Consider the following 16,031-nt stretch of genomic DNA (forward strand, 5'->3'; position numbering starts at 1 on the left):
ACTACCCTCCACAGCCGCCCCCACCACAGGCTGCACCCCTCCTCTTCCACGGGCTGCACCCAGCCCACCCCACAGTCCCCTGCAGCCACCCAGCCCCCCCACTGCTCCCCACTCCCCCAAAGCTGCCCAGCCCCCCTCCTCTCCCATGGGCTGCACCCAGCCGCCCCCCCTGCGGCAGGTGGACATGCTGGGGTCCCCCGAATGCCCTGCCCCCCGCGGCCCCGACCCGCCCGGCACACCTGCAGGATGAGGATGAAGTAGTCAGCCGGCTTGTTCCTGTGGTACAGGAAGTGCCGGGGCGATTTCTTGTTCTCCTCGTCGAACTTGAGCTCGTGGATGACGTCGGGGTGTCTGAGAAGCCGCAGCAGGATCTTCTCCGAGATGAGGGTCGGCATGAAGAGCGTCACCTCTGGGGGGGGAGGGCGGATGGGTCAGATGCCCCCTGGGGGCCACGTCCTTGCCCCCAGTCCTGGCACAAACCCCCTGCCCCAGGAGCTTCTACAGAACCAGGTGCCCCCAGAGGACTGAGCCAAGCCCCTTGCATCCGATCCCAAGCTAGCTCCACGCAGCCTCCTCTGGTGTGGAGCGCCTGGCCAGGAAGAGGGAGGGGAACGCTGGCAGCCTTGGCACGCATGAGCCATGCCCCATGGGACGAGCACCAGGTGGGGGGAAAGGAGCCACGGGCGGGCCCAGTGGGTTCCGCTGGCTCCCCGGGATGGAAAGGCCCTGCGCCAGCTAACCAACCCCCATGGACAGCCTCCCTGCCACGCCCGGGCACGGGGCTCCCGCCCCACTGCCAGCGGGATGCCTGGCAGGGGGAGCCCGCTCTTTTGCCCCCTCGCCTGGCACCGCGGCTGTACTGTGGCCCATTGTCCAGAGGTGACTTGCCCAAAGTCGGTGGCAGAGCCGGGCACAGAGCCCAGGAGTCGTGACTCCCAACCACAGCTTAGAACCACAACGCGGTGACGAGACGGGCCAGCTGGCAGCTGGGACCCCCGACCGCACAAGGAAGAGGGGCCTAGTGGTTAGGGCCAGGGCTGGGCGTTGGAGACCTGGCTCTGACACTACCTTACTGGATCCCCTTGGGTAGGGCATCGTGCCTCGGTTTCCCCCTCCATACACTGCTCTGTCTCTCGGGGGCGGGGAGGAGAGTTAATCCCTGGGCTGCAGCGGATTTGTTTCCAAACCCGGCTGCCGTTTGCCTACGGAGAGGGTAATTACAGACCAGGCGGGGATCGCGTCTCTCCCCGTGGCCGGGCGGGCACCGTGTCCCACACTGCCAGGGCATGTCGCCTCCTGGGACTGTGGGCATGAGTCCAGCCCGCGCCCCCCTTACCCCGGGCTCAGCTGCCACCCCCAGGCTGCTCCTTGGTTCGACCGCAAGAAACCGAGCCAGGGCCTAGCCCCCTGCTGGGGAGCCCAACGCTGAAGAGACGGGATAACGAGGGGCTGCTAACGAGACACAAACCCGGGGATTTTGGAATGAGACAGTTGACGGGACCCTTCCTTACAGCCGGCTTCGCTTCTACAATCCCGTTGGGCAGGGATCACAGTCGTAGGTTTTACACGCCGGGAGATGGCAAACTGAGCCCCATGGGGGGTGTGGGTGTGTGTGCGCGCTCAGCTGGGCTGCATGCAGGTGGGCGTCTCCATCCCCCTGGGGGACTGTACCAGTGTCTGCTGCTTAGCTGGCACAGGGCACGTGTGTGCAAAGACATGAACAGAAGGGGCGTGTAGGGGGCTGACACGTCCTATCCCCGCTAAGGGGATCTACAGGCTGGTGCATGTGACAGACTCGGTCCAGCCCAGCCACGCCGGGCGCACCCAACAGCCCCAATGGAGCACGCCCTGGAGGGGCCGTCGGTGGATCCCCGGGCACCAGGAGCCAGCGGGTGCCCTGGGCTTCCCCCCACAACCCCACCCGTAGCCCTCACTGTGCTGCACTGCGACACGGCTGGGGGCCTGGCGCCGCCACCTCCAGGAGCGTCTCAGGGCAATGCCGGGAGACTAGGCCCCTCACCTCTGGCACTGGACGGGCACCGGGAACTGGGGGCTGCCAGACATGCAGAGCACCAGCAGCGAGCCCAGGACCGCGCCTCCACCTGCGGCCCGGATCTGCCCCAGCCACCCGCTCTCAACTCCTGCTCCCCCAGCGCCCCCTTCTGCCAGCCAGGGCTTGGATCACCCCGTCAACCTGACACCCTTGTCCTCCCGCAAGACCCCTTGCCCTTCCTGACACCCATCCCCGACCCCCTTGCCTTCCCATGACCAATGCAGCCCACCCCTCCCCCTCTTGTGACCCCATCGCCCTCCCCAACCCCCCCTCCCCTGACCCCCCTGGTCCCCCCCCGGCGGAGACTCACCCGTGGCGAGGAAGCGGTGCGCGGCCAGGAGCAGCTGGGGCGAGACCTTCACCTTGAGCTCGCTGTCGGAGTCCTTGAAGGCGGAGAAATCCCTCTTGTTCCTCTGGTTGGCCACACGCTTCCGGGTGCGGTTGTCAGCTGGGGGAAGAGGAGGTGTCAAGGGGGACAGGTCCCAGCTACCCCCCAGGGCACGTGCCCCTGGGCTCTCCCCGCCCAACCAGCGCCCGCTGCCTCAGCCAGGGCCGGGGGCGCTGGGGCCAAGAGGCTGCAGAAGGGCCGTGCCCACCCCGGGAGGTGGGGGAGGGGATAACGGGGGCTGCGAGGCGAGAGCTGGGTGCTCAACACGCCCCCTCTCCACCCCCCCCAGCACGACACCTGCAGCTCGGGCGCCCATTTTCCTCAGGCCGGCCCTGCGGTGGAGTGGGAGGGGGCCAGGGCCAGGCCAGCGGCGCTGCACCCGGGGGCGGGGGGGCGACCAGAGTGGGAGGGCGCCAAGGCAGCAGCTCTGCACCTGGGGGGGAGGACACCTGCGGGGGAGGGGGCCAGGTCAGCGGCACGTCATCGGGGGGAGGGGGGACATGAGCAGGGAGGGATGGGCCAGGCCAGTGGTGCTGCACCCGGATGGGGGGCAGCGGGGGAGGGGGCCAGGCCAGCAGCTCTGCGCCCGCGGGGGAAGGGACAGTGGGGGGGGGGGGGGGAAACCGGGGGGGGGGGGGGGGCACCTAACTGTACATGTCCGACTCGTCCAGGATCTCCGACTTGATGATCTCCTCGATGACGTCCTCCAGTGTCACCAGCCCCAGCACCTCGTAGAAGGGGTCGCCCTCTCCCTCGCTGTTCACCTTCTGCACGATGGCCAGATGCGATTTGCCTGGGGGCACAGACACCGTCACCCTGGGCTGTGGGCCGAGTGCAGGGGAGTGACGTGCCCCGGCCAGCCTGCTCTGGGTCGCTCGGCACACGCTGGGCTTGGCTGCAGCGGACGGGCGAGTGCCGGCCTGGCCCCCACGCTGCTGTTCCACCCCCAGAGCACCATGTGAGCAACAAAAGCACCAGATCTAGGCCCCGCCGGGCCAGGCCCGGAGCCAGTTGGCCGGAGCCTGCGAATGGCACGGCACAGCAGCCAGCCGCGCCGCGGGAGCCCCGGGGAAGCCTGCGGCTGCGTAGGGACAAGATGGATCAGATGGGCTGATCCAGATGCACAAATCCCAGCGGCACCTGATCCTGGCGCAACCCCCTGGGCTCCAGCAGGCACCGGCCATGCCAGCGGCAAGGCCCCGGCTTGTTGGGTCAATGCTCCCACCCCGTGCTCTCAGCCCTGCCCGAGGGCCGGATCCGGGCCAGGGCCGTGCCCCGGCTGCCCGCCAGCCCTGCAGGAGCTCTGACCCACCTTGGAGCGCGGGCTCCCACGCCCCGAAGGCCTCCGCAGGTAGAGCAGGTGGGGTGGGGCGGGGCGGGGGCAGCATCTGCCCCCCTCCCCGGAAGTCCGGCCCCACGGCTGTCTCACCCTGGCTAACACTGGGACATCAACATGAACTCTCTCAGCTCTGGCCCCCGCACTACACAGGGCATTGGCCCCCCACCACCGGGGGGGACACCCCTGGGCAGCCAACGGAGACAGAGCCGGCGAGTTCGTCTGGACCCGAGAACCCCACGCTCCCCGAGCCAGCGTCAGACCCAGACTCACCACGCCCGCGCCCTCTCCCCCACCCCCGTGACAATCCCTCTCACCCCCCCACTCACCCCTCCACCCCATCTGCCCCCACCCCCCACTCAACCCCTCGCCACATCTCTCCCAGCCCCCTCACAATCCCTCAACCCCCACTCACCCCATGCCTTGTCTCCCACACACACACCCCTCTCCCCCTCACAATCCCTCTTCCCCACCCCCGTGACAATCCCTCTCACCCCCACTCACCCCTGTGCCTCATCTCCCCCTCACCCCCGCACTCACACCCACGCCCCATCTCCCCCAGCCCCCTCACAATCCCTCTCACACCCATGCTCCATCTCCGACCCCACTCACACCCCATCTCCCCCCACCCACTCACAATCCCATGCACGGCTACAGACTAGGGAATGAATGGCTAGGAAGCAGTTCTGCAGAAAAGGACCTAGGGGTTACAATGGACGAGAAGCTGGATATGAGTCAACAGTGTGCCCTTGTTGCCAAGAAGGCTAACGGCATTTTGGGTTGTATAAGTAGGGGCATCGCCAGCAGGTCGAGGGATGTGATCATTCCCCTCTATTTGACAATGGTGAGACCTCCTCTGGAGTACTGTGTCCAGTTTTGGACCCCACACCAGGATGTGGGAAAATTGGAAAGAGTCCAGCGGAGGGCAACAAAAATGATTAGGGGGCTGGAGCACATGACTTATGAGGAGAGGCTGAGGGAACTGGGATTGTTTAGTCTGCAGAAGAGAAGAATGATGGGGGATTTGATAGCTGCTTTCAACTACTGGAAGGGGGGTTCCAAAGAGGATGGATCTAGACTGTTCTCAGTGGTACCAGATGATGGAACAAGGAGCAATGGTCTCAAGTTGCAGTGGGGGAGGTCTAGGTTGGATATTAGGAAAAAAGTTTTCACTCGGAGGGTGGTGAAGCACTGGAATGGGTTCCCTAGGGAGGTGGTGGAATCTCCTTCCTTAGAGGTTTTTAAGGTCAGGCTTGACAAAGCCCTGACTGGGATGATTTAGTTGGTGTTGGTCCTGCTCTGAGCAGGGGGTTGGACTAGATGACCTCCTGAGGTCCCTTCCAACCCTGATATTCTATGATTGATATTCTGTGATTAACCCAGGAGTCCTGCCTCTCAACCTCCCCCTCCCCGCGTCTAACCACTAGACCCCACTCCCCTCCCAGAGCCAGGGCTAGAACTGGGCGATAGCATCCAGGAGTCCTGCCCCCCCGTATAACATTTTCTCCCTGCATAAAGTTGAAATAAAGCGCTGCCGTTCCTGCAGCGTCACACCCCCTCCCCCAGCTGGGACATTCGGGGGGGGGGGCAGCCCTGGGGGTCTTGGGGCTGGATCGCCCACGTGGATACCTGCTCGGCCAGCTCAGCACCCCTGAGTGGCACACGGGCCACCTATGCCCGTTCCCTGACTAGCTGATATCCCAGTGCCCTGGACGGGACAAGGGTGCCCACACCTGCCCCCAGGCAGGGGACGCGGGACTGGCTGCAGCTGGTGCTGTCGGAGGAGGGGGAGACGTGCCAGCTGCAGGGAACGTGAACGCTGGGCAGCCGCTGCTTGCCCTGATCTCAGGCCAGCGGGCACCGCCCGGCGGGCACAGGGTCATGTGCTAGCCAGGCACTGGGAAACATGCCTTATGGACCCCCCACACTGCCTGTTCCCAGCTGCTCCCCCCTCCTCACCCAGGATCCTGCGCCCTCACCCGCGACCATGTGCCCAGGGCTGCCCGCTCAAAGGCCCCATGGCACTGGACGGGCAGGCCCTTTAAGCCACCATCTGGCCCTCCCACAATCTGCATCCATATGGGGGGCACATGGGACAAGGAAAGAGAGACCCTCTCACCTCCCGGAGCCCGGCACACTGTGGGCACTAATGCACTGTCCATCCACGCCCTCCCCACTGCCCGCAGCCTCGCTGCCCAGCCTGAAACATGAGGCCAGAGACTGGCGTCAATGCCTTTCGCAGCGGGGAGAACCGGTTTTTCCCCTCGGCCTGCAGATCCTGCGGGGAGCAGCCGGGGCGGACTCAGCCACAGGCCAAGGCAAAGCGACCTGCAGGTTCATCCCGCCGGCGGGGCATGGGGCGGGTCTTATCCAGCACTGAGGACTCCTCCTGGGACGTGCAGGCCCAGGGAGTGTGTGTATGGGGGCGTTTCCCTTCCCTGCCAGCCTCCGCCTGGCTCCCTGCACTGGCAAGGGGATTTGGAGCCTGTGTCTGGGCGTGCAGGGTAGCGCCTGCCCCCCAGCCTCCCCGCGGGGAGAGAAACCAAAGTCAAAATCTGAGCAGCGCCTCCTGGGCTGAGGCTGTAACTGAACATGACGATGGGCATTATGCCCCCCGCCACAGAAATGACATTAGCCCAGGCTACACGTAGGCTGGCTGCTCCCCCTCCCTCGCACACACACGGTCAGCACTTGCTACGGGCCCCCGTCAGCCCACTGGGGACACGCTGCTCTGGACCTAGCCTGGCTTCCAGCACAGGCGGGGCAAAGAGGAGCCCCGAATCCCTGGGAAATCTGAGCTGCCTCCACCATCCACCACTGACGTGCAGCCACCTCTGGGAAGAGCCGAGGCAGCTGGGCCACAGGAGAATTGAGGGAGGTGGAACGGCAGGGCCCAGCCTGGGAGCTGAGCAGGATGCTGGTGTTAGCAGCCCAAGAACAGCAGGGAGCAGAGAAGCCAGAAAGGAAGGAGCCCGTTCACCTTTCCCTTCCCTGTTACGGACAGGGATGGGGGTGGGGGGCTCCCTCTGCTCAAGGGCCAGCCGCAGCACCTGCTGGGAAGGGGAGGCGCAGGGCTGGGCGGGGAAGGAAAGAATGGTGTATGGGGGCGGGAGGAAGCTGCTTGGCACAACCTGGGGCCACCCAGCGCGGAAGCGTCAGGGGAGCGCAGAGAGGCAGTGAACAGCATTTGCACGGCCCATGCCAGAAGCCAGCCCAGGGCCCCCCTGCCCACCCCTCCAAGGACAGAGTGCAGGAGCTGCTGCCATTAGCACCCCAGCCAGGGCACTGCACCCCTCCCTGCCACCCCTTGTCTGTGCCTCGTAAAGCCAGGATTATGGCTCCAGGAGAGAAGGAAATCCCTGAGTAAACAGTCCGTGGTGTAACGCCGAGGGCTTGGGCCAGCGCCAGGAACTGTCTGGGAAGAGAGGGGTCCTGCTGCCATTACAATAATGCAGAAAAGGCAGAAGTGTTCAATAAATATTTCTTTTCTGTATTTTGAAAAAACAGATGATGCAGTTATAGCGTGTGATAAAACTCTTTCCATTTCACTAGTATCTTCGGATGATGTTAAACAGAAGCTACTAAAGTTCGATATTTTTAAATCGGCAGGTCCAAATAACTTGCATCCAAGAGTTTTAAAAGAGCTGGCTGAGGAGCTCATTAGAACATTAATGTTGCTTTTCAATAAGTATTGGAACAACAGGGAAGTTCCAGAAGACTAGAAGAAAGCTAATGTTGTGCCATTATTCAAAAAGTGTCATCGAGATGACCTGAGTAATTACAGGCCTGTCAATCTGATATTGATCCCAGGCAAGATAGAGCAGCTGATATGGGACTCGCTTAATAAAGAACTAAAGGAGGGTAGTATGAATAATAATCAATGCCATCAACATGGGTTTGCAGAAAACAGATCCTGCCAAACTAAGCTGATATGCCTTGGGATGAGATTACAAGTCTGGTTGATAAAGGTAATAGAGCTGATGTCATGTAAGGTGTTTGACCTGGTACTTTATGACATTTTGATTAAAAAAGCTAGAAGGATATAAAATGAACAGGGCACACAGGAAATGGATTAAAATCTGGCTAACTGAGAGGTCTCAAAATGTAAATAGGGACTCCTCATTGAGCAAATCTGTGTCCAATGGGGCCTTGCAGAGATCGGTTCTTGGCCCTATGCTATTTAGCATTTTTATCAATAACCTGGAAGAAAACAAAGTCATGCCAGAAGAAACACGAAAGTTGCGGGAGAGGTAAATAAGGACGAGGACAGGCACTGATCCAGAGTGATCGCTCACTTGGGGAGCTGGGTGCTAGCAAACAAGACGTGTATTAATATGGCTAAATGTAACTGTAAATACAGATGGGCTGTTTGTCTAACAGATCTGCGCTAGGAATGACTGTGGGTAGGTCTCTGGCCTGTGCTCTACGGGGGGGAGGGGAGGGTCAGACGAGATGATCACAATGGTCCCTTCTGGACTTGACTAAACAGCCTTGCCCCACCTCCGCGTCCCCATCAGCTGGGTGGCTCCCCTGCCAGGCAACGCTGCCCCAATGCTCCTCCACTCAGTGTGTCCCCACCACCTGCCGAGCTCTCTGCACCTGCAGGATGTGCACTGGCCCCTCCCTGGGGGTCTGAGCCTCCCACTCCCTGCTGGGTTACAGCCTCACACCCCGCAGGACACATCCCCAGGGACATGGAGCCGAGGAAGGCGGCAGAGCCAGCAACTCGGCTGAGCACACGCAGGGAGCCAGCGGGAGAGTCGAGACTTGAACCTGGATCTCCTGAGTCTCAGCCCAGTTCCCTGTCCATTGGAACCTCCATCCTGCCGCCCCCTTGGGTTCCCCTAGATACCCCCACAATGCACAGTGTTCACACTCAGCGGATCCTAGCGTGGCTCAGCTCAGCCAGCCCACAGCCACATTCAGATCTAGCGTCCTTAGCCCCCGACTGCCCCCACCCCAGACACGGCTCTGCCCTCCACAGGCAGGCCCTGGGCCAAATCCGTTCCTGGTGGAATTCCACCCCCCAGAGCACCCATAACCCTGCCTCCCCTCCCCCGTCCTTAATGCTCCTCTGAGATGGGCGGGCACTGAGCCCGCAGCAGGGTAGAGCCGCCCGTGGCCAGGAAGGATGCAAGGAGCAGGGGCCTTGGGGTGAGATGCGGGTGTGCCTCTTCAGAGAGGGGCACGCCAGGGCCTGGGCCGAGGTGCAGAGAGCAGCCAGCTTCCAAGAGGGGGCAGATGGGAGAGCAACAAAGGGCTGTAGCTGTCCAGCTGGAATGGTACGACGGGGCGCGGGGCCTGGGGGGGTCCCTTTGTATTTCAGCGCTGGAGGAGCCAGAGTTCTCCGGGGCCCCCTGGGTCAGTGGCTCCCCTCTACATCCAGGGGTGATGCCCATCCTCGGAGCACCAAACCACCCCGTTCTAATGGCCTCACCCCCCTGAGCTGCCAGCCCCGGCCCCATCACTGCCAAGGCCGGTGGAGCATGGCTTGCTCCCGGCCTGCTGTTCCCTGAGACATTAACTCCTTTGCTGGAGGGCTAGGCCAGGCCAGCCAGCAGCCCAAGCGGTACAGAGCACGCAGTGATGGGGAGCCTATTAACAACAATGGGGTCACAGACACCTCAGCCCAGGCCAGACTCCTCCCAAACTCAGGCCTGGGTCAAACAGCAGCCCAGGAAGGGACAGAGGCTGGGTCCCGGCAGCAGCCAGGCAAACGCAAACCCTCACTCCAATGGGGAGGAACTTCCTCCTTTGCCTTTTCCTTCTACTTTCTAAGCTCTCTGCCTAGAGCCGAGAGCAACAGTAGCTCAAGTGACACCATTTGATACAATCGCCTACGGCCCCGTGGGGTTCTCAAACTTCACTGCACCACGACCCCCTTCTGACAACAACCATTGCTGCCCGACCCCAGGAGCGGGGACCAAAGCCAGGCCGGGGGGAACCAAAGCCCCAGGGTGGAGCCCTGTAACCTGAGTCCCAACACCTTCGGGCTTCAGCTTCAGCCCTGGGCCCCAGCAAATCTAACACCAGCCCTGGTGACCCCATTCAAATGGGATCACGACCCACTTTGGGGTCCCGACCCACAGTTTAAGAACCACTGGCCCGAGGCCTCGTTTATCACTAGAGAAAAGTGATCTTCCTCGGTTTCTCACAGACACCTAGGGCTGCTCACGGCCTGGCCCAGCGGGGTGCAGAGCTGGTTTGTAGGGATGGAGGATAGATGAGTTGTTCGCTCCAAGGGATGAGTCAATGACCACAGAAGGCTGCTGGATGACGCTACCCAGCAAGGTCAGAGCCGTCCCTGAGTGCGAGGAGACTTGCTATAAAGCCCCTGTTCTAATGTCTCTGTGGCCACATCTGCACCAGAGAAACGCTGATGGAAGGAGCACAGCCCAGAGCTGGCCAGAGGACCTCTCCGTAGACGGGCCATGGAAAGGACCTTGTGGAAGTTGGCTGCTGCCCGGGGCTGAGCCAGCAGGTGTTCAGAGCATGCTCCAAGCCATCTTGCACAAGGCGTCTCATAGAAAGACTGGCATTTTCCAGACAAAGTTGCAAGAGGCCACAGAGGAGATGCCTCGTTTCCTGTCTGGACACAGCTCCTAGCCAGGCTGGACATTTCGAACCGTGGCCAGACTCACGGCTCACATCCTGATTGGCCACAGCAGCTTTGCTGAGACGAGGAACCCAGCTGCGCGCCCAGACGAACCCGTGCAGACACCCAGTGTTGGTCGACACATCGCACTGCCTGGCCAGCGAGAGCGCCCCCTGCTGGGCACAACCAACTTCCTGGCACTGACAAGCAGCCTCCTGCCTGCCCTGGAGCGTCCTGCTGGGCAGACCACTGCGGGATCCAGACGAGAATACAAAGCCAAATGCTGGCACTGCAGCCCTGAGGTGACACACCTTGCCTTGGTCCCTCACCCGCAGTCCAGTCCCCACTGTCTAGAAATTACGCCGAATCACTAACTCGCTGAAGAGAGCTGGGGCTGGAGCCTCGCTAAGCACTGTCTGTGATTGTCACTGTGAGGAACCGGGAGCATTTCAGACAGTTCAGCCTGGGAATCGCAAAGGTTTTGTGGGCAGGAGAACCGACAGCTTCTTCGGCAAAGAAGAAGGAAGAAGCTTTGAGTTGGCTCGTAAACTACAGATTTTACCACCAGCTGCACCTTCGGTCAAAGCGGCACATGGCCCTCCAGCACTGGCGAAACTCCAGCTCTGCAGGAATTTGTTGTATTTTGGGGTTTAGGTGTCACAGCCTCGCATGGCAAACCTTGGCTCGATCATCTGGGCAGGCGACCTGAGAATTCTGTAACTTGGCTACTAGAACGGGATCCCTGGGGTGCAGCCTGGGACTGTGGGACCGCTGTGCCCCCTGAACTCTCCCCAGCCAGTGGCGTAGCCAGGGTTGAAGCCGAGGAGGAGCGGTGGAGAAAAAAGGTGCCGGTCCTTCGGTGGCATTTCGGCAGCCCTGCGCATGCGCCGAAATGCCGCCGAAAGACGGAGCGGCGCATGCGCAGGGCCACCCCGCTTCCCCATCCGGAGTGCTGTCCGAGGCACCGAGACCCCCCGGCCACGCTCTCAGGGCCGGAGTCCCGGCCGGAGCGCCAGGAGCCCGCGGCCCTGCTGCACCGGCCGGAGCGCCGGGAGCCCGCGGCACCGTTCCGCTGGCCACCTGGAGCGGCGGGAACCAGCCCGTGGCCCCGTTCCGCCAGAGCGCCGGGAGCAAGCCCGCGGCCCTGTTCCGCAGGCGCCACTTTTGGGGAATGTGGTCAGGGGAAGCGGCCGCTTCCCCTGAACCTCGCTAGCTACGCTACTGTCCCCAGCCTGGGCTGTCTCTCACAGTGCCTGGCTAGTGACCAGCAGCAAACACCTCCAGGCGCTGTGATCACTCAGCACAACCGCATGTGGAGACCCCACACCCAGCTGGATTGCATGAATGCTCCAAGAGCCACTCGTGAATCACCCAGAGAAAGGCACCAGAGCCAAATTCCCCCAGCTCCCAGCACTGTACCCCAGGAATATACCGTCTTGCCCTGCTCATTTCATCAATGGAAAGTGGACAGACACCAGCCTGTGTCAAACCTGAGCAGATTTGCCCCACACTTTATCTTTACCAGTGAGTTTATATGAACAGTTAAACAAATGTATTGACTATATCACTTAAAAGCTACCTGTTATAAAGTGATAGGCAAAAAGTCAGAGTTAGTTACCAAAAGAAGTAAAATCTAAGCTCGCAGTCTAAACTCTCAACCCTATTAGACTGGGCAACATCTAGACTAAGCAGTTTTTCTCACCCCACTGGATGTTGCAGTCCTTAACATACAGGTTTGTTCCTTAAACCTGGGCCAGTCTCCTGTGTTGGAGTCTTGTCTTCTTCTCAGTGTCTTGGTTGCTTGCAGCAAAGGTGGGGGCAGGAGAAGGGCCCAGTACGTGTCCACTGGGTCTGTTTTATACCCTCAGTCCATGTGCTTGTAGAATAGAAATCCAGGCATGTCTGGGAGGCATTGCAAAAGTCCCAGCAAGGTTGAGCAATTCCCCTGGTGTGGTCACATGCAGGTGAGTCATCGCATTGTAGCTCCCTTGCTGGACAATGGCTGGTGATGGGCTGTTTCACACCCCGCCCGGGCGTTGGTTACTTTCCTTGCTGTTGCCTCTGGGGAGCTAATAAGTGGCTGATTCCCCAACTTACAGCATGCTTCAGTGACCATCATACTACACAATTCTCACAACTTCATATTCATCAATGATACACATGTATGGCTAGAGAAATGACTTTCAGCAGATCATAACCTTTCCCCTGGTACCTTACAAGGCCTACTTTATATGTGAGATCACCATTATATGAAAATGAGGACTATGGGGGTTACAGCACACTCCCCAAGGTATAGAATGTCACACCTCCCCCCTTAGTTTACTGCCATAGGGTTAGTCACTGACTAGCTCGAAGGCAGTTTGTGTTATAGTTCTCTTGGCACCCAGCCCTCAAGGCCATGAGGTAGTGTGCCTCGGTTTCCCCTTTCCCACACAGCAAACCAGGTTTTTTATGGTTTCTCTGCTGTGATAAGCTTTAAAGCTGTTTACATGTATTAACTGAGAACTAGCGTTACCATAAGGTTTAACATCCATGTCAAAATTCTTATCACCAAAACTTAACATTAATACCAAAAATTTTATCACAGATGTGCGTTTACAAGTATCTTTATGATACCACGCGCTCTGTTCAGATAGTCTGGTTTGAGGTTGGTTTGTTCATTACCCACGGTGTCCTTTGACTCTCTCCCATGTAATCAGTCACTGGCTTTTCCTTCCCTCCAGTGTTCCCCTCTGTGTGAACTCTTAATTTAATCACATTTCTGGAAATTTGGTCCCTCAGAGTCTGGCAAGATGGGTGTTCAGGGGGACCCTGCACATTGGCTGGCTCCTTGGGGAGCTGTCTCCCAACCTCAAGACTGTACATGTGCAGAAAATCCAGCTCCCTTTTTGGGGTTACCTGGTGTTTCCCCCTCCCAGATCTGGGTCCTTCCCTGCCCCCTAGAGGGCTGTGATCTGTGCTCTCTGTGCTAGGTGTGTTTACCCTTTGATCAGCTTCACCCTTTCCCAGCAGCTCTCCTATAACTGCTCCCTGTGTCTCACCAGCCTGGGGAAAATACCCCCCTCTCTGCCCATTGGGTCATTTGCATTCTCACAATCCACCTCCTGGCAATTTTCTGGTCTCAACTCCTCTGCTGTCACAGGCGTTGGAGCTACATCTTGATGTAAAGAGACACCGTTACTTTCCAAAAACTTCTCAGAAATAGCATCCTGAAAAACTGGGACCTGGACTGGGGTACCCTCCATCACCCCTTTGTCTGTCCCCGAGAAGTCAGCTGTGTGACTGCTCCCCTCCAGGAAGTCAGTCACACAGTTCTCTCTCAAAACCTGGGTTATGGGCTGAGTGCCCGGGTACACAGATGCTGACCCAGCCATCCGGTCCTGGGCATCCTCTCCTAAGTGACCAGTGCAGAGACATTCCTGTACCCCCACTATTCCTTCCCCAGTTTCCTCCTCTGGGCCCCCCTCCAAGACACATTCCTCAGTGCTCCCTAGGAAGGGTTTTATCATAGAATATCAGGGTTGGAAGGGACCTCAGGAGGTCATCTAGTCCAACCCCCTGCTCAAAGCAGGACCAATCCCCAACTAAATCATCCCAGCCAGGGCTTTGTCAAGCCGGGCCTTAAAAACCTCTAAGAAAGGAGATTCCACCACCTCCCTAGGTAACCCATTCCAGTGCTTCACCACCCTCCTAGTGAAAAAGTTTTTCCTACTATCCAACCTAAACCTTCCCCACTGCAACTTGAGACCATTACCCCTTGTTCTGTCATCTGGTACCACTGAGAACAGTCTAGATCCATCCTCTTTGGCACCCCCTTTCAGGTAGTTATCTTTTGTTCATCTTCAGAACTCTGCCAGCTAACAACTGGGACAGTTTCCTTAATCCCTGACAATCCCTCTCCTGCCCCTGCGTCTGAGGGCATGTTGCCTTCTGCTGGAAAGGAGCTAGTCTCAGCCCCTCCCCTACTTGAAAGCACCCTGCTTCCCTGTGTTACAGAGTCACAGGAACCCACACCCACCTCAGTGGTTTCTGAGATTCCCTGTCCCTTCTCTGGGCTCTTCTCTGGGACATATTTCTCTCTGCTCCCTAGAGCCGGGTTTGACTCTGGTTCAGCTGCAACCAGCTGGCAGCTAACAACCTGGACAGTTCTCTCCCTGGCCGGCATCACACCCCCATCCCTTCCCGATGTGGTGTTGCCTCCAGCTGCAGTGCAGGAGTTGGTCTCAACCACCCTCCCACCTGGAAGCATGTAGCTTCCCCCTGCTACAGAAGAATCAAGGAGACTCTCTCCCATTCCTCAGCAGTTCCTGAGACCGTACCCTTTCCCTCGGGGGTCCCAGCATAACACTCCCTCCTGCTGCAGGCAAATACTTTAACCTGAGCTACGCGGAAAAAATCATTACCCAGGAGCAGGTCGACCAGGAGATGTTCCATCTCCCCCACAGTCAAAACACTTTCCAAACCTTCCCACACCACATGGATTTCAGCTAGTGGTACAAGGAATCTGCTTTCGCCCACCCCCACAATCTCTGCCATTTGGCCAGGTAACAGACTGGCCTTTGGAACCACACTCTGCTTAACCAGAGAGATCTGGGCCCCTGTATCCCTCTGCCCCAAGCATTCCCTGCCTTTAATTTGAACAGCCAAAACATGCTCCATATCTGGTTCTGCAGAGGCTACGTCACAGAACCAATATGATAGGTTTCAATTGCCTGGGGGGGTTCTGTGTTGAGGACAGCAGAACTAACATGAGCTATTGGTTGCCTGCTTCCTCCTAGCACAGGGCATTTATTCCTCAGGTGATCAGTGGAATTACACCAATAACACCAGGGCTCTTCTGCTTTTACAGGAGATTTGGGATGAGGGTTAGAGGAATGGTTTTGGGGAGGTGAGTACCCAGCCTTCCAGCCATCCTTCCTCTTGCTAGGAATAAAATGGGATCTCCCCTTCCCACCAGCTTCAAACACCTCTTTCAGTGGTTTGTTTTCAAGAGATGATTGGGTCTGTTCAAAGGCATCAGCAAGAGACGCCATCTCCTCCACAGACTTTACATCTTTGTCCCATAGACACTACTTCACATCCGCCTTACACATGCCTAGGAAATGCTCTTGAGCCACAAGATCCAACATTCCCTCAAAGCGTGTAACACCTTTGCCCCTTGTCCACTTTCCCATCAAATCTTTCATTTTGTTCACATATTTCGCATTACTCATTCCAATAGCCCTCTTCAGATTCCTAAATGTAACACTATAGGTTTCAGGGGTAATCTGAAAACTTCGCAAAACAGTATCTTTAAATTTACACTAGACTAAAGCATCTTCAATAGGCATTCCACTGACTACATTTCGAGCTTTACCAGTTAATTTTACAATCAGGGTAGGAACTCTCATGGCGTCAGGGATCGCATGCACTGCACACAGCCTTTCAACGGTGCTCAGATATTCAGCAATATCGTCTGCCTCATTGTATGCAGGACATAAAATGATCCCAACAGCGGATTTTTGGCATGATGGGAATCACTGGGGCTGGTGGGTTCTGGTTCTCTAACAGATCCAGTTGGTGTTTTCGCTCTCTCTTTCTTCCCGCTTCTCCTTTATCTCCAGTTTTTCGTTGCAATATTCTCTGGTGCTCCCTGTCCTTTTCTGCAACCTGCAGCCTA

General features: G+C 58.5%; 1 protein-coding gene across 1 annotated transcript in view; it reads right to left on the reverse strand.

Annotated features, from left to right (window-relative positions):
* LOC112117716 (metal transporter CNNM4) overlaps positions 1 to 16,031 on the reverse strand; it is a 51,262-nt gene that overhangs the window by 15,855 nt on the left and 19,376 nt on the right. Inside the window, exons 2-4 of the mRNA XM_024215758.2 lie at positions 3,091 to 3,234; positions 2,364 to 2,501; positions 240 to 409 (exon numbers count right to left, since the gene is read on the reverse strand). Coding sequence (XP_024071526.2) covers positions 240 to 409; positions 2,364 to 2,501; positions 3,091 to 3,234 — 452 coding nt within the window. The remainder of the gene's footprint in view (positions 1 to 239; positions 410 to 2,363; positions 2,502 to 3,090; positions 3,235 to 16,031) is intronic.

The sequence above is a fragment of the Terrapene carolina genome, unplaced genomic scaffold, assembly GCF_002925995.2.
Source record: "Terrapene carolina triunguis isolate 2854851 unplaced genomic scaffold, T_m_triunguis-2.0 Scaffold49, whole genome shotgun sequence".
Classification (NCBI taxonomy): domain Eukaryota; kingdom Metazoa; phylum Chordata; order Testudines; family Emydidae; genus Terrapene; species Terrapene triunguis.